The sequence below is a fragment of the Acomys russatus genome, chromosome 13 (assembly GCF_903995435.1).
Source record: "Acomys russatus chromosome 13, mAcoRus1.1, whole genome shotgun sequence".
Classification (NCBI taxonomy): Eukaryota; Metazoa; Chordata; class Mammalia; order Rodentia; family Muridae; genus Acomys; species Acomys russatus.
The window spans coordinates 53,935,125-53,956,486 of record NC_067149.1 but is presented as its reverse complement, the minus strand read 5'-3'; the positions used below and the strand labels follow the sequence as shown (position 1 = coordinate 53,956,486).

The following is a 21,362-nucleotide window of genomic DNA, read 5'->3' as shown; positions in this document are numbered from 1 at the left end:
GGTAGACTGAAACAGAAAAGCTAACCCTTGATTGAGGTAGCGGACAAACTCCATGCTAAGGGGCTCAGGCCACACCACAGAAGCTGTAGGAGTCTCTAGGGTCGTGAACATGGGGCGTGATTGGCTTGGCATGAAGCGTCAGGCTGTGACTGAGGAAAGCTGGATGACTGACAGGGACGCCTAGCGTTCAGTGGGAAGGATGAGACAGGAAGCGAGGCAGGGGAGTGGAGAGGAGGAGGGTGAGATCTGTGGGGATGTGACCTGAAGATTGGGGAATGGACGAAGGTCAGAACAATGACAGTCAGCGACACTTTACTCTGCTCCTCCTGGTTAAGAGCGCTAGGGGTTTGCTCGTGGGCTTCACAGCCGCCTTCTACAGAGCTACTGTGTGCACCATGGAAGGAGAGCACTGCCGTCCCACCTTAGAGTTGAAGACCTGGAGTCTTGCAGATCAGCTCACAGAGCTTCATCTGTTCAAGGTTCAGCTGGAGTTCAGAGTCCAGGTGTTAAGTCCACAGTTGAGCATCCACGGCTGGCCCCAGGCCCAGGTTCTGCCCTAGGCCCGTACAGAAGATAGAAAGACACACCAAAGATAGAGACAGTGGGAGAAAGTACATTTTTGTTTTTTGTTATTTGGGATTTTTATGAGAAAACACACACACACACACACACACACACACACACACACACACACACACACACACACACACAATTTATTCTTCGTAGTCCAGGCTGCCCTCACACTCGTGGCTCTCCTCCTGCCTCAGGTCCCCAGGGACTGGAATTGTACGTAAAGCCCACCATGCCCCATGAAAAGCATGTTTTTAGGAGATGAGAGTAGACATGCCTGATTCAAAAAAGACCATTACATAGGGCGAGTGTGGTGCATGGAAACACTGGGGGCCATTTGCAAACCAGAGGTCTGTCTGAGCCTTCTGATTCAAGGCAACATGGCAGCCTTCTTGGAAAATTGGTTCCCTTCCTCCTGAGCAGCCTAAAGGCGACCTGGTGCAGGTGGTGAGGTCCTTGTTTCCAGTGCCCACACGACAGGGTGCAGACTGGTGACATGGAGCCTAACAGGACTGTTAGGACCCCAACCAGGGAGATGGCTCTGCCCTGCTCTGACTCCCCAAGTGACCATGGCTTTCTGGTTCTTGTGCAGCAAGGGCAGACTGTAGGATCACCTCAGCATTTGGCTTTTTTCCTTGGAGTGAAGCCAGACTCTAGCTCCCCAGAGCAGCTGGTGCCAGGAACCTTGACAGTTCTATCTCCAAGAAAAAAGCTTGTTTTAAAAAAGCAATGTGTACCTCCAGAGACGCAAAGCTGCCAAGTGGATGGGAGCGACAAGTCTTCCCTGCTTGTTTGAGGGTATCTTCTTGTTAGTTTGTGGGTACCCTGCAGGCTGCACACTGGGGATCCCTCCAATCCCAGTGTTAACTTCCTCTGACTCCTGTGTCTGCCTGGATCTCCACAAACACTCTTTGGAGAGCTTTCAGGGAAATTGTCAACTGCAAAGTGCGAGCGTCTGCATTCCGCCCTGTCCTCCCCTCTCCGGCTACTGCTCACTCACGCTCTCTTTTTGTTGAATAAGCAAAACCCAGAGCAAATTTATTCCTTGGATCTCATATGAAAATGCGAGGTAATTGTTTCTTTTTGCTATTGTCAATGTGTTTCAGTTCAGCTCCTTGAACTTTACTCTCAGCTCCCCCTGCCAGCTCAGTTTAACATGTAGGTTACCCTACCCTCCCTTACAGAACATCATAACCCACCCCAGGCCTTGGTGGGAGTGGCCATCCTTATTTGGGGCAGGTGAAGAAGGAGGAGACGGGGCTTCTGGCACCTGCGTTTACAGCCAAGTCTGTGCCTCTGCCTATACTTGATCCAGGGTCCAGTGTCACTGGGCTTTGTCCAGGTATAGGAGAAACCCTGAACTCAGAAGTAATCGATGTGATTAATATCCAGGTCAGGGTATAATTAGCTGTCTTGATTTAATGTCACGGTGGCTTGGACCATTGCCAGTGTGTTTGTGCTTCAGTGGCTGCTGCCTGAGGCAGGTGGTAGATTGGCCTCAGATCTTGACCATGGGGCGTGGAGCTGGGCATCTTTCTGGGCCTCTCTTTCCTTAGCTAGGGGATCTTTGTCTTGATGTTGGCTCTCAAGGGCACTGGCTAAGTGATATTGTAGGCTCAACCTGGCTCAATCTGCACCATCAGGTTACATTCTTCCTTACTATTCCCTTCTCTGAGAAAAATGAGGCAATTTTTCTGTAAGAAGGGCAGGTTCTAGTCTCCCAGTCCTGTAGCTAGGTCACTTAGCTTTAGGGTCTCAACTTGCTCACCCAAGATAATGGGCTGGTGGTATTCTCTTTCTAGTCTCATGCAGCTGATAGAAGTGAAGTTGTGGGCTCTTGGGCTGGCATTGGATTTGGGTATTGCTCATATGAGTCTATTGCCTCACCCTGGGTCACACGGCTGATGACTGGCATGCATCAGAGCTCAGCACTTTCCTGGCATTACCTGCAGGCCCACCTGCCTTTTAAATCATAACCATATGAGAGACATGCACCTCTCCCTATGTGATGGTGGACAGGCAGATGGCCCTTCGCCTGCCATATGCTGCAACTCAGTTGGGGCATCGAGGGCTGAAAGAGCTTGTATACCAGGCCATCGGATAAGGAGGTGCCCACTGCTGAGCAGCAAGCTTGTCTGGCTGTGCTGTCCCCTCCCTTTCTCACCTGCACTCCCACACTAAGTTTGCCTGTTGTCAGGCGGAGCATTTCAGTGCCGGGGGTTGTGTTGTGTGCTAGGGAGGTAGAGCAGACTGGGCGGGGGTGGGGGGTGGGTGGGCGTGGCTCCGCCCTGCATCCCCATCTGTAGGTAGAGCATACCAGGGGCAAAGGTCAGCCCTTACCCAGGATGGAGAGGCCTGTGAGTGGTCCAATAGTCAGGACCACTGTAGTGTTGGGGACAGGGAGCTGACAAGACTGGAGGAGGAAGGAGGCCCTGCCACAGAGAAGCAAGGGACAAAGCCTGGAAGCAGAGATGTGTGAGGTGTGTTCGGGGCATCCTGGGTTCATAGTGTGGAAGCCAGACTATGGAGGAACCTTTTATCTTGTGAGCATTTATTGCACAAGAGTCTAGGTGGCTTAGGTTGTTCAACACAGAGACTGGGTCGTCATAGTGGCTCAGAGTCTTTCCAGCTCCTGCCTTTACCTGTCCTTGTGACACTCGGTTCACCTGCCTGAGGATGGACCAAGCCAGAGGTTACAGACTCCCCTTCTCTGAAAAGCCTGGTGAAACCCGGGGTACATGGGGCCTAACGAGAAGGGGGCAGGAAACCTCAAGTGGAAAGCCCTAGTCTGGCTTGGGATTCACTTCAGCCCCTTCCGGGTCACAGAATGACTTGAAGCCCGCCCACCCTAGCCCGCCTCCTCTTGAGCTGGCTTTCCGCTTATCTTAATTTATTGATGAAAACTTGTTTTACGGTCCAGAGCACAGACGGCAGCAGCTCCTTGCCAAAAGAAAGCACACTGCAAATCGGGAAAGCATGCTGCCTCCCAGAGATGGGTGGCTGGGGACCCCGAGGCTGGCAGTAGGAAAGTACATCTCAGTGATGCGTGCTTCATGGTCTACCTGTGGTGACGAGGCAGAGCTGGGAGGCCAGTTAGGGCAGCCATCGAGCCACCTGGTATGAGAGCAGAACAGCTCAGGGTCCTGCAGGCAGGCCTTCTCTTGCCTCCCACCCACTGGTTCCTGGCTTCAGCTGTTCTGCCTGCCTCTGTCACCTGGGTGGATGCCGACTGCAGGCCGTAAATACTAGTAATGGCTCCCGTTTATAGCTGTATACAAGGCACCGTGCTAGGAAGTTTATTTTCATGAATCTAATTTAATTCTGACGACAGCCCTGGGTGGTACGTAACGTTAATTCCCATTTAAGATGTGTGCGCTAGAGAAGCCCCCAGCTGGTAAATGAAGGGCCTGTAAATTTGAACACAGCCAGAGTTGCTTCTAGCTTTCCCTGACCCACACTATTCAGCTCTGGCCAATGGCTTGGGGGGCTCTCAGGGTTGGGCTTGGTTCTTATACCTGTGGGGTGGCACCTCCATGGGACCTGGCTAGCCAAGGGGGCTGATGGGTAGCTAACTAGCCAGGCTGTCCTTACTGCTCCTCTCTGGAAGTTGCTCGTGTGCCTCCCACTGAAACTTCACGTCCTTGTGGATAATCGCAGCATCCCTGTTCACCCCATCCATCAACCGTGGTCACCGTGTAGATAAAGGCTGGGTGCCAGTGAGCTCCAGTGTCCTCATCTATTAAAGGGGATAGCAACTCCGCACCTGCCAAGATAGGGTGTGCGAAAGTGTTCTCTGCAAAAACAAATGGCCCAGGGCGCTTGCTGTTCTGAGGCAGAGGAGAATGAAGAACTGTGCCTTGGCCTCTTTGGTTCCTTTCTTTCTTTTTCTTTTTATCTTTCTTTCTTTTTTTTTTTATGGTTTTTTGAGACAGGGTTTCTCTGTGTAGCCTTGGCTGTCCTGGACTTGCTTTGTAGACCAGGCTGGCCTCGAACTCACAGCGATCTTCCTGCCTCTGCCTAAGTGCTGGCATTAAAGGTCTGTGCCACCACCGCCCAGCTCTGTTTTGTTCCTTTCTGCTTGCCTCACAGAAGGCCAATTAGGACTCTGACATAGAATCAGCACAGAGTAGGGTCATCTGGGATGTATTGTGTTCCACCTCCACCCCAGCATGGCCGCCTTGTCCTTGCCCTTCCCAGACTGGGGGAGGGGGGTCCCTGACACTTGTCCCCACCTCCCATCACTCCACCTTCCCGCATCCCTCCCCTGCTCCTAAAACTGCCTAGGTCACAGGTGTTGATGGGGAGCACTGGCCTGGGCGCCCCGCCACAGCTTTTCCCACCTTGCTCTGTGCCCTGCCTCCACACTTCTTAACACACCACCCCACTTCTGCCAACTCAGACTGGGTGAGAAGTTGTTGAAAATGCAGAACAAAACAAGGTCTGAGGTTTTCTTCTTTGGACCTGTAGGAGGCGCGCCAGTGTACAGTGAGGACACCGGGAGTGTGGCAGGTTGTATTGGAAACCCAGTTCTCTGCCAGCACATGTGCACGTAGAGATGGGCTTTTGGGCTTCTCACTCTCATGAAGTACACAGAGTCAGGGAAATAATAGAAGCTGCCTCTGGTGGCTTCTGTGGCCAGGGCTAGTGTCCAGCTCCTGGCTGGGCACAAAGGCTCAATAAACACTGGCTTCATTGTAGGTATTATTCCTCTGTGACTGTCACCATCCCAGCACCATCATTGTCACCAGTTCTTCTCTCTTACCCTGAGCCTGGCTAGGAAACTTCTATGCCACATCTGTAGCACTGCATTATACTAGGCTAGGCTAGGATTCTCCGCTGACTTGTCCCACATGAGACTAGGAGAGTGTACCTTCAGGTCATGGGGCTTACTGACACAAGGAAGGCACTGTGGCTAGCCTTCCTTCCTAAAATAGTGCTGTGTGCAAGGGACACACCTCACTCCTTTGAGGAGCCCAGTGGAAAGCTTACATGTGTAAGGTGTGGTACACAGTGGGCTGGCCACCTAGGCTCCTTTGCTATTTGGCCTCTCTGTGCTCTTGTTCCATCATCTGCTCCCTAGAGTTGGGACGAGTGGGTGGGGCAGCAGAGACAAGGTGCTCAGGTCAGGTTATGCTTGGTGGTATCCTGAGTGCTTGAGTGTCAACTCTACAAGGAGGTGGCAGAGATAGGGGTGGCACAGGAGTTCTGCAGGCAAGGCCCACATGCAAGCTGCATGACTGTGGATGAGTATGCTGGGTACCACTGGGGACCAGCAGCTTGCAGCAGCAGGAGTGGCTGTGAGCGTCTTGGAAGGCAGAGGGTGACCCACAATTCCATCTCATGCAAAAGCACAGCAGGCTGGGCTCTTGGCACAAGTTGAGAGGGATCTCAGGTTGTCACTTAAGTTGGTGCTGAGACCATCTCTGGCAGAGGCCTGAGCTTAACTGGCCATGTCCCCTACAAAGCATGTCAGAAATGCCACCCTTCTGGCGTGGGCGGGTACAGCTCTGGATGGCAGTCCAGTCAGGCTATGGGCCTCTGATCCTTTGAGAGGGCAGGTCACAAGCTGACCATGCCAAAAGGCTGGAGCCCATCGCATGTGGGCCTCGGGCTGGGGGCAGACCCAATTGTAAATGTTAGCTGTTGTTTTTGCTCTGTATAGGGACAGTGTTCTTAGGTTGCCAAAGATTCACCCTCATATCCCTATGAAATGGCCTCCCCTGTGGTGAGGGACAGAGGTAGTGGAATGAAGCCACTCAGTGGCAAAGTAGTGTCACTGTGTGCCTTTTCTCCATGTCTGGAGGTGGGAGAAACCTTCTCAAAGCAGAAGAGCAGGCCCTGGCCATGTTCTGGGAGTGACCCCTGCCATAGGATGCAATGTCAGTTCCCAGTTCCCATATCCTGTCCTCAACCCCCATGCTGTCACAAAGTTTGAACAATAGTTCAATACCTTGTGTAGTATTTATATTCCAAGGAGCACCAGGCACACAGCAGGCACTGGCCTGCTTATCCTTGCAATGTCCCTAGTGCTGAGAGGCACTTCTTTTTCTCTCGCTGTGTGAGCAGAGAAATATCAGAAGGGTCAAGTGGCCTGCCAGGGCACCCAGTACCTCAGCATCTTGGTCTCTGGTCCTGAGATTTGGTTGCTAGTGGTCCTGCCTCCTCTCAAGGTGAACCGAGTGGCCACCAGCTATGACGTACTCCTTACACCTACCCTGCCTCCCTGACAGACTCAGTCGTGGTCACATTCCTGGCACTAATGTTGTCACAAGTGCTGTATGCCTCCATTGCATACCACGAAACAAACTTGGGAAAAGAGCAGAGATGTTGGTGCCTTTAGTGTCCTTTCCCTAGGCCTCAGAAGCTGTCACAAGCTCTGGGGTCCTTAGTGCTTCCTGCTTTGTAGTGACTTTGGAATGGAGGTGGCACCTGAAATGTGGTTCCAGGCTGTCTCCTCAGATCTTCCCTGGCTGCAAAGGCATAGATACCTGTGGCCCTGGGGTGCAAATGAGTGCTGGTGAGAGCTACATGACTGTTCCCTGAGCCTGCCTCAGCATGGAGCACTAGCCTAGCCCCAGGTCCATGGCCAGGTGGGTTTCTGGACTCCAGGGAGGCCTGAGGCACCATGCTGTTTCCTGCTGAGCATGGGGAATTGCATGTCCAGTGGTCCCAGAGCTCTCCTCCCCTTCTGTAAAGGACTGTTCTAGTTCACTGCACTAGCTCAGGAGGCAGAGACCTGGAGGCCATGACTGGATTATCAGCATAGCTCTTGGGACTCATTCCTGGGCCTGCCTGTAATCTTCTGTGTGTGTTCCAAAACACAAGGACGATCCGAGGAGCAAATGTGTGCCTGCGACGAAAGGGGCGGAAGCTAAAGCCTCTGACTCTGCTGCCAAGAACCAGCTGAAACTGGTTGAATTGGTGAAAGCCTGGGAATGCGGAGTCACAAGTGTGCCCCATATACCTTCTCCCTGGGACCTGCCTGAGCCCCATCTCATTTGCACCCCATGGACCACCAGGCTAGGCAAAGCTCTTCCTTCGCTCAGAACATGCCCGATTAGGAAGAAAGCGCGCTTCTTCCAGTGTGCGCCAGGGCGGGGGGGGGGGGGGGGCCAGCAGTGGCAATCAATGTTTATGGACTGTTGAGTGATCGCTCTTCCTATACAGGGCTGGCAGGTGCTCTGTGTCATCCAGGCTCTTTGGCATCCCAGCCACACGTCATTTTGTGGTCCTTCTGGGGTCCATTCCTCAAGCTTCCTACCTTCTGGGCATGAGTACCCTTGGGTGACATGACACCCCAACCATCGTAGTGTCCAGCCATGCAGGACATATAGGCCACGTTAACATGTGGGGAAACACTAGCTTCTAAGAAAGCTGATGGGTCTGGGAACGGCGCGCAGCAGGGCAGCAACCTGGACAGGTGCCCTTTCCTCCTGCGGGAGTGAGCCTAGCTTTAAGGGCTCTGTTGGGACAGCACAGGGTAGGCGGCAAATAGTCCTTGCCCTTTGTTGTGTAGGACAAGCATCTTTCTGCACCCTTCAGGGGGCTTTGATGCTCAGGACAGATCCAGATTCTCCTGTTCACACTGGGCCACCCATGCAAAGAGCGAGGCGCTGAGTGAAGCTGATCCCGTATGCCAAAGCCAGACCCTGAAGTCCCATCAGATGAGTCATACTCCAACAAAGCCAACCATGACCCTCCCAGAGACAAGAGGACAGCAAGCCCTTAGTACCACTGGTGGGAGCTGGTGACTGGGTTCCCCTCGCCAGCCCCTACCCCTATCTAAGCCCTTAACCCACATAGGAGTGATAGGTGTTGACCTTGGGCCTTGTGGGCTTGCCCTTGACAGGGTTTTTCCCACCCCCACGTTTGTTTCAAGACACATAGATACTTAAACACGACTGGTCTCACTCTGTACTGATGGGGTGGGAGTGGGGGGTTGGAGGAGGGGCAACAACAGTGCCTGAAGAGACACTCCCGAGGCATATTCAAGAGCAGCAACCTCAAAAGAGAAGTGAGGTACCCCCGCCCCACCCCCACCTCCCAGCACATCCGCACTGTTTGTATAGAACCAGCCCGCGCTGGAATCATCAAAATGTAACTGGGTTGTGGGTTGCAGGTGCTTTACACGGTGTTTATTTGGAGGAAAATTAGGCTTAGAAATATGGGTGTGATCTTCCTGTCACCTACAAGCTGCGGCCTGTGAAGTGGAGCTGTGAAGAAATTTGGAGGCCTGTGAGAAGAGCAGCATCCAGTGGGGAATGACCAAAGAGCAGTTCTGTTCAGCTTGAAATTCTGCGCACAGTCAACAGGAGGTAGAGCTGCCGCGGCTACCAGTCAAACCAATGAGGCTTAGGGTGGGCTGCGAGACCGTAGAGCTCCCAGTGTGGGAGGGCAGAGGTATCTTTGTCTCTGGTGCTGGTTCCCTCCAGGTAGAGTGACTTTCCACGTGAGACAGATGGGCAGCAGCAGAGGGTGACTCAGAGGTGAAAGATGTAAAAACCCTCTCCTAGGCCAGGAGGAGACTTGGGAGGGAGCGTCGCTAAGTACATGTGTTCAAATATTTAAAGGCCTGTCACCCTTGTTCCTGGTGAGCTGCTTGGAGATGAGGACTGATGTGTGTTAGCCAAGGGGAAGCAGGATCTCAAGCTCACAGGCCCCTTCCTGCAGTTGTGCGGAGGGGACTGGACTGGAATGCGCAGTGCGGGCAGACGCTTGCATGGCTGCCTCCCTTCTGGCTCAACCAAGCCACCACAGCCACCATCCTCCTGCCTGCTGGGTGACTTTGGCAGAAGTCTCTGACTTTGTCCTTTCTTTTCCCTGAGTATGGAATTGGAAGCATGCTTCCCTCCTCACCAGCCACCAGCTCCGTGCATGCGTGTGTGTGTGTCTCTCTCTCTCTCTTTATGGCTATGAGAATGAATAAGCTGCTGAGCCCTCGGAGGGAGGGAAGACGGCCGCTTGTAATACAAAGTAGCAGCCCCTCTCCCACCCTGGCGGAGCCTCTCTGCTCCCCGCTGCAAAGTTCTTAGCATGTTGGCACCTCTCAGGGCCAGGCAGGTTCCTAAAGGAGCCAATGTGTCAGGCTGTGCAATTAAAGCCATTTTGATCGTCTCTCTTATTTGCCATGCCTGCTAATTTATTAAATGCTATTATGCCATGGGCCTGGCCCCAGCTCATAGAAAGCACCGGGGAAGCTGTGAGCCCTTGTGTTCCGATGTCTCTTGCCACCCAAGAGGAGTTGAGGAGGCCTGGGGATGGTGTGGGGTCACTGCTGGAATCTACCCCCAGAGCCCGTGTCTGGGGCGGCTCTCTGCAGGCAGGGATAGGAGGCAGTGGGATTTAAAAGGCCAGTAGCATCCAGTCCTGTGCCAGGCTGGGGCAGGTGAGCACATACTACCCAGGTTAGGAGTGGCTGAGGGGTTACTGGGGTTTCTAGGAGTAGAGAGGACAGGGCATACAGGGAGCTTCTTCTTGAGTGGGAATGTATGTATGTGTGCGTATGCTCCTGTTTCTGAGCTGTGCCCTGCTCAGGCCTCTCACCCACCCACCCACCCACCCACTCACTCACTCACTCACTCACCCACCCACCCATTCAGTTGCTGAAGAAACATTTAGTATTTTAAACATTTTTGGGGTCCTGTGGTGGAAGAACAATGGAAGACTATGACCCTGGTACCCCCAAAAGAGCTGTGATTTTGGTGACAGAGCCTGGGGTGGAAGCTAGCACCCCAGCCCACCCTGCGAGGGCCCACCGTCTGATTGTGTGGAGATAGACTCCCCAGAGTGAGGTGACTAAAGAGCAGTCATAGGCTGGAGAGGTGGGGTACCTGTGTGAACACCCCACCTAACCCGGTCAATGAGTATGAGCCACCCTGAAGATGAGGTACAGCGTGCGTATATTAGGCCAGGTATTGCTGACGAACAGTGTATGGGATTTAATTGTAGGGCTATCTTGGTGTGTCCATATGCTTCCTGGGTCTCAGTTTACCCACCAGCCATGTGCTAGATGAGTTCTTAGGCGATGAGGAAGCCTGGTGCAGGCTGATGGACTCATCTTCTCTATGGGGCCTGCCCCTTTCCTTCTGCAGGACCAGGGTAAAGCCCAGATAAAATGGTCCTGGAGAAGTGGCCCCAATGCATGGACAAGGCTGGGGTGCTAGTCTAGGCCATGGAGATATACAGACCCAAGTCCCAGCCTTGATGGACTATGTGCAGACACTAGACTAGGGTAGAGGTTTGCCTTATCAACTTTGTATGTGGGTGTCTTTGCAGCCCTGAAATGAAACTTTTGAAAAAATCCCTTGCTTGAGGAAGCTATAGAAGTTTGGAACTTAGAAGCCTCCTTGGCCTGCCCTTTCTTGGAGATGGGTTCTAATCAGGCCTGGCCCACCCAAGGGGGCTGCTGTCTTCCCCCAGTTGGTGCTTATACTGTCTGGATCCTGATACCCCCTGAGTCACTCTGCCTCGCCCCAGATTCTTCAGCCTTGGGCTCTATGGTAGCTCAGTCATCTCAGTTGAGACAAGCCTCTGGTTTTAGAAGGGAATTTTCTCGAATGCCACTTACTAAGCTCTCTGGCACCCAGCTTTGGCCCTGCCACCAAGGCCTTATGCTTCCTGAATGGTTCCTACCATGGGGATGGGGGTAGTTCCTTGCCCTCCTCCTGCCTCACCCTGGCCATGGCCCTGCTCTGACCTCAGCACTGGTTTCCTGTCTTCATGGCCTATTACCTGCCCAGTGCAGGCCTGTCCTTCAACCCCACCGGAAACTTGTGTCTGCAGTCACCTCCTCTCTCTTGACCACAGCCATCTGTTAGATGTGAGCTCTGCCCAGCTTCTGCCCCGCTTGCAGTGTTGCAGAGAGTCTGTGCCATCTTATCCTCCTTTTCAGTGTCACCAGGGAGATAGGAGCGCTTTCTGTAGTGGCAGTGTTCTCAAGGAATTAGCTGCCACCTGGCCTCAGCATGGGGCTCAGGAAGGAGCTTTTTAGGCTCTTTGGTATCAGGGATGAAATAGTTCTTTGTGGTGGCCTCTTCTGGGCACTATAGCTTGTTCAGCAGTGTCCCTTGGCCTTTGTGCTCTACAAGCCCAGAACATTTCCTCTGTCTTCTCCCACTTCAGTTGTGACACCAGAAGTGTTCTGTGCGAGGAGAGAGGCATTTTGGAAAAGGGTCCAGGCAGCTGACTGTAGGGTGGACTGAGAAGCAGGGTCAGGACAGAGGGGGTCTGTGTAGGTAGGGGTGAGGCAGGATGTCTCAGTGCTTGTTGCCTCCTATGGAGTAGCAGAGACAGATGGAGTAGCACCTGAAGTCAGACAGTAGCGGCTTATTCCAGCCTGGCCGTGTCTTTCTGTCTCCCTCAGTGCCGTTGGCTGTAAAATGAAGCGAATGAGGCACCAATCTTTTATTTTCTTCTTGCCTGGAGCCCCAGGTGGGGCTGGGTCAGCTGTAGCTCATGAAGCAATGTTGATGTCAACAGGAGACCCCCAGGATGTGGGTTGCCCTATGTGTGCCCTGTGGCACCAAAGATTTCCTGAGAGCTAGGGGTGGGGACCTGTTTGCGGGGGTGGGGGATGGGGAATGGATGTGGGGGCTTTGCAAGGAGGCTGCTCAGGGGTCAGGCTCAGGTTTTTTTTTTTTTCTAAATGTATATATTCACTTTACATCCTGATCGAAGCCCCCTCCCTCCTCCTCCCAGTCCCACCCTCCCATCCTCTTACTCCTATCCCCTTTCTCCTCCTCATCAGCTTTTAAAAACAAGGAAATGAGGAAGTTTTCAGGCAGATGGATGAGGTAACCCAGATACATGTGGTGTGTACTCCCTTGTAAGCAGATACTAGCCACATGATACCGGATAACCATGCTGCAATCCACTCCGTGAATCTCACTGCGATAGGGAAATAGTTTAGGCAGCAGAAGTGGATGAAGGGAGGGAACAGGTTCAGGTCTACCTGATCTCAGCCCGGTGGGACATCAGACATGAAGCAAGATGTGACAGGTGTGCGGGGTTCAGCTCTGACCCACCCCCACCCGGTGTAAGAACACTCCTGAGCTGACGATGTCTGTGAAGCTTACAGATCGCATCGAAGGGCATAGGGTGTGGAGTCAGACAACCAAGTGTGGCCCTGGGAGGCTCTGAACTGCTGAGTTTTCCCAGGGATACAGAGGAGTCCCCCAAGAACAGAAGGGACCCTAGCAGGCCTGATCCCAATGAGGAGGATGGAGGAGCTGTGCCTTGACATAGGGCCTAGAGGCCTACAGTAACAGGGTGGTGGGGGCAGCTTGCAGCCTCAGGAGTCCCCAAGCCAGGTTCTTCCATCCAAAGCAAATGCCTGCCCTGGAGGGTTTTCTGTTACTCATTCCAGGGTCTTATTTATAGAGCCATAAATCTTTGGTTCAAAATCATGAATTTTCCAGAGTATGATTAATGAAAGAAAAATTGAGACGGCAGCACAGAAAACTGACCGGATTAAAGAAAGTCAGGGTGACAGGCTGGATGCAAGTTTAGGGCATCACAGGCCAACCCAAGAAGCTTCTGAGCCAGACTAGAGCGCCACCTAGTGGTCACAGAAGGCATTGGCACATACCCGTTCTTGATACAAGGCCTGGACCTGGACGTGATGGTGGTTTTGGGCCTGTGAGGGCAAGGCTCTAGCCACCATTGCATGACCTAACTCTGGTTCCCTACAGCTCCTCAGATCATTTATAGCTCAGTAACAGTAGTGGTTGGTAGTGGTATGTGTGTGTGTGTGTGGCGGTGGGCTGGAGGAGGTCTGGGCTGGGCTACCTTTCTGATTTTCCATTTATCAGAATTCTCTTCAGTCCCAAACCCAGCTTGCTTTCAACACTGCCTGTCTCCTATGAGACGATGTCTCATTGCCCCTGTATAGTCACCTGATATGTGGCCACCAGCTATCCCCTAGTCGTCACAATAGTCCCTGCATGTTCCCTCTGTGGCCTTTCCTGGGGATAGCAGCTGTGATGATTATCAGGTACACGAGTTGAATAGTGTCACACTCAGCCCTGGGGCGGAACACTGCCTTTTAAAAATTTATTTATTTATTTATTTTACCTTCAAGGTCCTGCTCTATCTGTCCCCTGGCTGCTTTCCCTCTTTTATCTTCTGCCACAGGTCCCTGCGGTCATTCTGTGGCAGCCACATAGCAGCTTGCCCCTCCTCGGGCTTGGTTGTCCTAATTTAAGGCCTCTTAGCTTGAGGCATCTTTCTCCCGAAGCATCCTTGCCTCCCTGCTTATGTGGCGCACTCCTATCTTTTCTGTTTACCTGTGCTCGTGTTGGTCACGTGTGTGATCGTGTGGATCTCCGTTCCATCTGGGCAGGGTGTTTGCCGGGGCTGTTGTTCACTGATGTCTCTGTGGCCTGGTGTTTGATGACCATGTGCCTGGTTAGAGTCCGTGGGCTGTGTGAGCAAAGGAAACAGAACTCCTAGAAGCCTACGCCCCTTTCCCTCACCTTTGTCCCTGAGCATGGATTTCCTTGTCTGCGCTTGCGCCTTCCTTGCAGTGAGAGCAGCTGGAGAGAGAGCGGGAGCTGTAATCACTTCAGAGAGCCAGGCAGCCCGCACATTCTCAGCACATGGTAGCTTCCCGGGAAAGGCCTTTCAGCAAACAATGCTTAACTCTATATTTCTTCATTTTATTAATCAGAGTTCTCTAGAGAAACAGAACTCAGAGGACGGACACACACACACACACACGCACGCACGCACGCACGCACACACACACACACACACACACGCACGCACGCACACACACACACACACACACACACACACACACACACACACGCACACACGCACACACACACACACACACACACACACACACGCACACACACACACACACACACACACACACACACACACACACACACACACACACACACACACACGCACGCACACACACACACACACACACACACACACGCACACACACGCACACACACACACACACACACACACACACACACACACACGCACACGCACACACGCACACACACAGAGGATTTGTTGGTTTGTTTTCAAGACAGGGTCTCATTACGTAGTTCTAGCTGTCCTGTAACTAATTCTGCAGAGCAGGCTGGCCTTGAACTCACAGAAATGTCCCTGCCTCTGCTCCTGAGGGCTGGGATTAAAGGTATGTGCCGCCACCACCAAAACGGGCTCTGTTAGAGTAATTTACGGGCTATGGCCCAACTATCTCAATAATGGTCACCTCCTCCCTGGAGAGTCAGCCCATGAAGCCGGCTGCCGCGGCTGGTCTTCAGTACATACAGCAATCCAGAAGAAACAGGCTCTGACGGACTGGCCAGCCGCAGTGAGGGCAAGCTGGCAGAGAGTGAGAGCTTCCTTCTCCCGCGTCTTTCATATAGGTAGATAGGCTGCCACCAGAAGGTGTGGCCTTGGTTTCAGGTGGATCTTCCTACCTCAAAAGATCCAGATTTAGGGTGAGCCCTCCCACTTCAGATAATCCAACCAGGAAAAACCCTTCCCATGTGAACCCAGCCTCTTGAGTTTTAGTTAGCTCTTGATGTGGTAAAATTGGCAACCAAGAGTAGCCATCACATTAGTCCGTAGAAAGGCGCCTGCACCCCTGGATTTTGTAAGGTCACAAAGCCAGGGTAGGCAGAGCTGAGATGTCCACTCCTGTGACCCTCAAGTCCTTACCGTTTACCCTTTCACTATGCATGGAAAATTTCTGTCTTCCACCTGCCTCCCTCATGTCCACCTATCCTTTGGTGACTGCTCTCCCCAACTGGCATCTCTGACCAGGACAGCGATTGCTTCTTCTAAACTCTTGTAGCCATTATTTGGCACCACTGTATACTGGTAGGTGCTGCATTTTTATCGCTCCCATTCAGCCAGAATGGAGGCCCCTGAAAGGCAGGTCTCTACACATGGCTGTAGCTTTTCTGGCACAGAGCACTGTGTGCTGTAGGTACTCAATATATATTGGCTGACTGATGGATTGGCTCCTCAGACTCAGCACATGTCCCTGGAGCCCTGAGGGAGCAGAGAGTGTCAGCAGGCCGTGGAGGTTTGCAGCTGTGAGGGGTGCTCTCCCAGGCGGGACTGCTGGTTTAGTCATCACTAGGGCAGCTCAGGTGAAGAGAGTCACTTTTCTTACAGGTCCTTCGTGCTCACGGTCCGCTTAGTTCAGTGCATAGCGAGGTGTGTTGTTTTTTACTTTGATAAAATACCTGGCAAATGCCACCTGAGGAGTTTTTTGGTGGCTTGCAGTTTGAGGGGACAACCCATCAGGGACAACGCTGCCCACACTCAAGATGGGTCTTCCCAACCCAGTTAAGGCTTTCGGGGTAGGGATGGGGGAAATACCCGAATAGACATGCCCAGAGGTGTGTTTCCATGGTGGTGCCCACCGAGATGATAACGAAGATTCACCAACACAGGAAAATAGCATGGACTTCTATGTCCCGCCTTTACCCAGCCTCTGACTACCTTTCTCCTGCCCCTTCACCCACGTACTTGCTTTTCAGACTTCAGAGAACAGTGGGTATGTGGCCTCTCTGTTCAGGCAAGTGGGAACCGAAGTCTTGGCTCTGGGACTCTCTCCCATAGACCAGCACTTCCTTCTTGTCCGGCCATACCCCACCCCAAGCCTCCATCCTGAGCTTGAGGGTCTTCTCTTCCCAGTAGAGTAACCTGAGTTGTATATTTGTGTACTTTTCTTATTTCCCTTTTGTCTTGTTTAACTTGATCTTCAGAGAGACCGTGTGAGATTTACGAAGCTGCCTCATCCCGTTTGTGGGACGGGAGACTGAGGCATGCAATGGCAAGTGGTGAGCCAAAGGCTTTGGGTCTGTGACGGCTCCTTGGCTTTTGATAATGTTTTTGTATCGCAGAGTCAGGGCTGGGGGACATGTGGGTCTTTTGGGGTTTCTGGGAGCTGAATGCAAGAGCAATGCTGTTGTAACTTTTTTTTCTCCCCTCTCTCTCTCTCTCTAGCTCTGTGGCTGCGGGCTGCTTGGAGTGGGCATCTGGCTCTCTGTGTCCCAAGGCAACTTTGCCACCTTCTCCCCCAGCTTCCCCTCGCTGTCTGCAGCCAACCTTGTCATCGCCATAGGCACCATCGTCATGGTGACGGGCTTCCTGGGCTGCCTGGGGGCCATCAAGGAAAACAAGTGCTTGCTCCTCAGTGTAAGTTAGGCCCCATCCCCCTTCATTGCTTTCAGTGGGAGGGAGGGGGGGCGGGGGCGGCTTCCGAACCTAAGTCCGTAGAAATTGCTTCTGTAGTGTTCGGTCCCCATCTCTCTCTTTGACATGTGGCCTGTCAGGCTTTGCTTAGGACTAGGTGACACCTCCCAGACTTGGGAACCCTGCCCATCCCTTGCCTATCCTCCCCTTCCCCCTCCCCCTATTCTCACTTAGCACCCACCCCTGCTCCTTGCCGCTATCCCGCAGCCATGTTTGGACTTGTCTTTTAGTTCTTCATCGTGCTGTTGACCATCCTCCTGGCCGAGTTGATTCTGCTCATCCTCTTCTTTGTCTACATGGACAAGGTAAACCTTGCAGACGGGAGCAGTGTGGATGGTCCCACAGCCCCCAGCACTGCCCCCGGCCGGGGAGGGGGGCGGGGAAACAGTGGCTGGCTGAGCCTACTACAGAGGGGTCTGCAGGAGGCCTGAGGGCATCACCCTTCATCAAGTAGCTACTCCAGCATTTCCAGCTGGCCTGGCATGGGCTAGGGAGGAGAGCGGGGTGGCCTGCGCTCAGCCAACCTGTGGCGTTGCCCCTGGTTTGCCAGGTGAACGAGAATGCCAAGCGGGACCTGAAGGAAGGGCTGCTGCTGTACAACACCGAGAACAACGTGGGGCTCAAGAACGCCTGGAATATCATCCAGGCCGAGGTGCGGCTTGGGTGGGGTGGGACAGGCCATGAGGCATCTGTGCTGTTTTAGGGTAACCACTCCCACTGGGGCATTTGCCTAAACTTGAAAGGGCCAGCCAGTAGCATGGGATACTACTGGGGAGGGGTGTAGAGGTGAGCACAGGAGACAGCATGACCTGGACACAGGTGTGGATGGGCCGGAGGAGCTGTGGTGAGTGGTTTAAGCTTCCTGGTGAATGACAGGGGTCACCAGATCATGTTTGGCTCAGGTGATAGTCTCTGATGTTGGCAAGAATACAAGTCTCTATGCCCCCGCTGTGTGCCCCACATTAGACCCTGGGAGGGAGTGGAGGGCGGGCCAGTAGACAATCAGCTTGGGAAGGTTGTTACCACAAAAGCAGGAGCCCAAGGAGCTGGTGAGCAAATAGTGGGCTGGGCTCTCCTGCCCCACATCTGGTGATGCCCCCCCCATCCCCCACATCTGGTACCAGCCCTCTCTCCCAGCTGGCCTAGGAGAGAGGGGTCACTTACTATCTCTGAGGCCCTGCTACAGCTCAGAGAGGCCAAGAAGAAGCTCTTTTTCTCATTCCCTGCTCCTGGGTGGCTGCCTTGGCGGGGTTGGCCTGAAAGAGAAGAGAGCCTGGGAGGATGAGCCAGCAGTGACACTTCTGGCCTCACTGCCCACAGATGCGGTGTTGTGGAGTCACTGACTACACAGACTGGTATCCAGTGCTGGGGGAGAACACAGTTCCAGACCGCTGCTGCATGGAGAACTCCCAGGGTTGTGGGCGCAACACCACCACCCCCTTGTGGAGAACGGTGAGGCTGGATGCCTGTGCCTGCCTGCCTGCGCTCACTGAGGGCCTGCTGGCTTTGCCTGGCAGGAGGAGTGACAGGAATTAATTAGTTCACTGTGTCACTGTGGGGTGGGGAGAAGGATACACTGGAGGGAAGCCAGTAGTGCATGTGCGTGCGCTCACGCTCTCTCTCTCTCTCTCTCTCTCTCTCTCTCTCTCTCTCTCTCTGTGTGTGTGTGTGTGTGTGTGTGTGTGTGTGTGTACACGAACATATATGTGCTGGACCCACACTTGGGAATCAGAAGGCAAAGGATTGGATTGGGTTGAGGCTGTACAGCTGGGCTTTGCGGGTGGAACTGGGTGATTGGATGCTGTTACCAGGGGCTAAGGGGGGGGGGGAGGGTTGGGAAAAATGAAGGGAGGGCCAGGCCACTGGGACTCAGCATTGTGCTAACCGTAACCTGTGCTTCACTCCCCAGGGCTGCTATGAGAAGGTGAAGCTGTGGTTTGATGACAATAAGCACGTGCTAGGCACAGTGGGGATGTGCATCCTCATCATGCAGGTGAGGGGACCCTAGGAACCCCAACCTCTGGGTGGGATAAGAGCCCGAGCAGAGACATATATGGTCATGGTCTAGTGTGTGTATGAGGAACACAATGTCCAGGCCCAGCAGCGAAGCCACTGCCATGCTGCAGAGCCCTGAGTGGAGTCACACACACTGCCATACTACAGAGCCCTGAGTGGAGTCACACACTGCCATGCTGCAGAGCCCTGAGTGGAGTCACACACTGCCATGCTGCAGAGCCCTGAGTGGAGTCACACACACTGCCATACTACAGAGCCCTGAGTGGAGTCACACACTGCCATGCTGCAGAGCCCTGAGTGGAGTCACACACTGCCATGCTGCAGAGCCCTGAGTGGAGTCACACACACTGCCATACTACAGAGCCCTGAGTGGAGTCACACACTGCCATGCTGCAGAGCCGAGTGGAGTCACACACTGCCATGCTGCAGAGCCCTGAGTGAAATCACAGGCAGTGAGCAAGGTGGTGCTCGTAACAAGTGGGGCCTCAGACCAGATGCTGAAGCCAGTGTCACCAGACATGCTCTCCACGAAAGCCAAGGGTGTGCATTGTTCCTGGGTCACCAGCTTTACAAATGGGCCATATGACACCTGGGTGAAGCTGCAGGTTGCTTTTTCCTGCACCTCCCTGTCTCCACCTGCTTTCAGAGTTTTAGTTGAGGAGCATAAGTGATATTCAATGTTGTTCGAGGCACTTATGTCCAAAGACATCACTTCATGTATTTTGGAACCAAACAGAAAGTGTTGGCATGGGTTTTAATGACTCCTGCCACCTACCCCCTGCCTTCTTCCTCGCTCTCTCACCTCAGCTGCTCTTACCTCCATGGAGGGTCAGACCCTGCATGCAGTCCACCTTCTCCCCAGGCCCCCGTGCATAGCCTGGGGAGCTGTGGTCTTCTGCCTGCGTGGCTCAAAGGGAGCGAAGTGCACCCACCTGTGTGTGGTCCCAGGTCTCCGGGGTGACTCCTAGACCATGCTTGCGCAGTCTCCTGGCTCATTTCCCAGCACACTGGGTTATGTCCACTTTTACATTAGGTTCTCTAGGGAAGTCCCAAGCTTGTGAAACCTGAGATCTGACCCCAGGACACAAGAGCATCCCTTTAAAGTCCTCTCCTTGTCTTTCAGATCCTGGGAATGGCCTTTTCCATGACTCTGTTCCAGCATATCCACCGGACGGGTAAAAAGTATGATGCCTGAGCGCATTTGGCAGCGCCTGGCTCCACCCGGACACTGTGTACCAGGGAAGAGGACCTGAGTCTTGTGTCTCCTGCCTGCCCTCTGATGGCCACCCTGCACCACTTGCCGGACTGCCCTTCCCTGCCCACATCCTTGGCCTTGGACCTCTTGGAGGAGGCTTCATGCAGAGACCTCGGGACGTGGGCACCTGGATTACTGCACCTGCATATTTGCCAAAGACGCCAGGGTGGGCAGGATGTCAAGGAGGAAGTTCCTTCAGTAATGGGTTTCTGTCTCTACCCTTTTCCACATTGACACTTGTCCCTGTGTGGGGCGGAGAGTCTGCCCCAGCAAGGCCACTGCCGTCCATGGCTACTCAGCCAGAGAGCCGGCCATGGTGCAGTGTGGCACCACCAGGCCAGGCCCCCTGGAGCACCCTGCCCGGGTTTTTATACTATAGTGTAACTTTTTTATTTTACTCTGATTATGATTATTCAGGAATATTATCTCTCAGATAAGTTTAGGATTAGCTTTCTGATTTATAACTTTTTACTGTGTTGATTTCCATAATGGTTTGAGTTTCCTTTTCCTGTGGGTGGGGACGGGTAGGGAGAAAGGACCTCCATCTGCTTTCAGTGAGGACACACCACTGTGCAACACTAGGGAGGCGGTAGGAAGAGAAGTGCTGGGCCTTCCTCCAGAATTCACCCTGAGGGAGAGGGTGCAGCCATGGTAGATAGGGGACTCTGCCAGGCCTGGCGACCATGGATGGAGCCAAAGAGGCAGATGTCATACAGAACATGGTGCACGCCCTACTCAGGAGGGCTAGGATGTGCCTGAGCTGGGGAGGCCACATCAACGGGACGTGCTTAGGACAGGGAGGCAGTGAGCTGCTTTGCTGAGGGGAGAGGGACAGTGAGAACATTCTGTGCCATTTCCTTCCTCTCAGTCCTCTGTGGGCTTTCCTCCTGACCTATACGCACCCTGTACCCCAAATTGTCACTCTCACACATTCCTGCTGCGGATTCCTCTGGTTCAGACCCTGCTGCTTGCCCTGTCCTGGCCAGTGGAAGCAGACATGTTCAGCTGCCCAGGCTGAAACAAGAGTTTCAGGACTACCAGGAGACGAGGCAGAGTTAGCCAGCCCCACCAGACTCACTCAGTTGTTGGCTGCCCTGCTGAGGGGAGGGGAAAGGGCCATACAGATCTCGGGGCCCTCCTTCCTTAGGATCCATTGCTGTCCACGCTGGGTGGCTGGTGTCATATCCCATGTAACCCCAAAGAGACAGCATTACACAAAATCTGAGAAGGCAGGCTCACATGGCCACAGCAGTACTAGGGAGAAGGGCCTCATTCTGGGTGCGCAGTG

The 21,362-nt window shown here is 53.4% G+C and overlaps 1 protein-coding gene across 4 annotated transcripts in view; it reads left to right on the top strand.

The window, feature by feature from the left end:
- Nucleotides 1–20,696, top strand: part of Tspan9 (tetraspanin 9) — a 179,629-nt gene extending 158,933 nt beyond the window's left edge. For all 4 annotated transcript variants that reach the window (XM_051155434.1, XM_051155435.1, XM_051155436.1 and 1 more), the window contains 6 exons: nucleotides 16,555–16,746; nucleotides 17,034–17,108; nucleotides 17,354–17,455; nucleotides 18,124–18,255; nucleotides 18,713–18,796; nucleotides 19,943–20,696. In XM_051155434.1, the coding sequence (XP_051011391.1) occupies nucleotides 16,555–16,746; nucleotides 17,034–17,108; nucleotides 17,354–17,455; nucleotides 18,124–18,255; nucleotides 18,713–18,796; nucleotides 19,943–20,014 (657 nt within the window). In that variant the 3' untranslated portion in view covers nucleotides 20,015–20,696. The remainder of the gene's footprint in view (nucleotides 1–16,554; nucleotides 16,747–17,033; nucleotides 17,109–17,353; nucleotides 17,456–18,123; nucleotides 18,256–18,712; nucleotides 18,797–19,942) is intronic.
- Nucleotides 20,697–21,362: the final 666 nt, after the last annotated feature.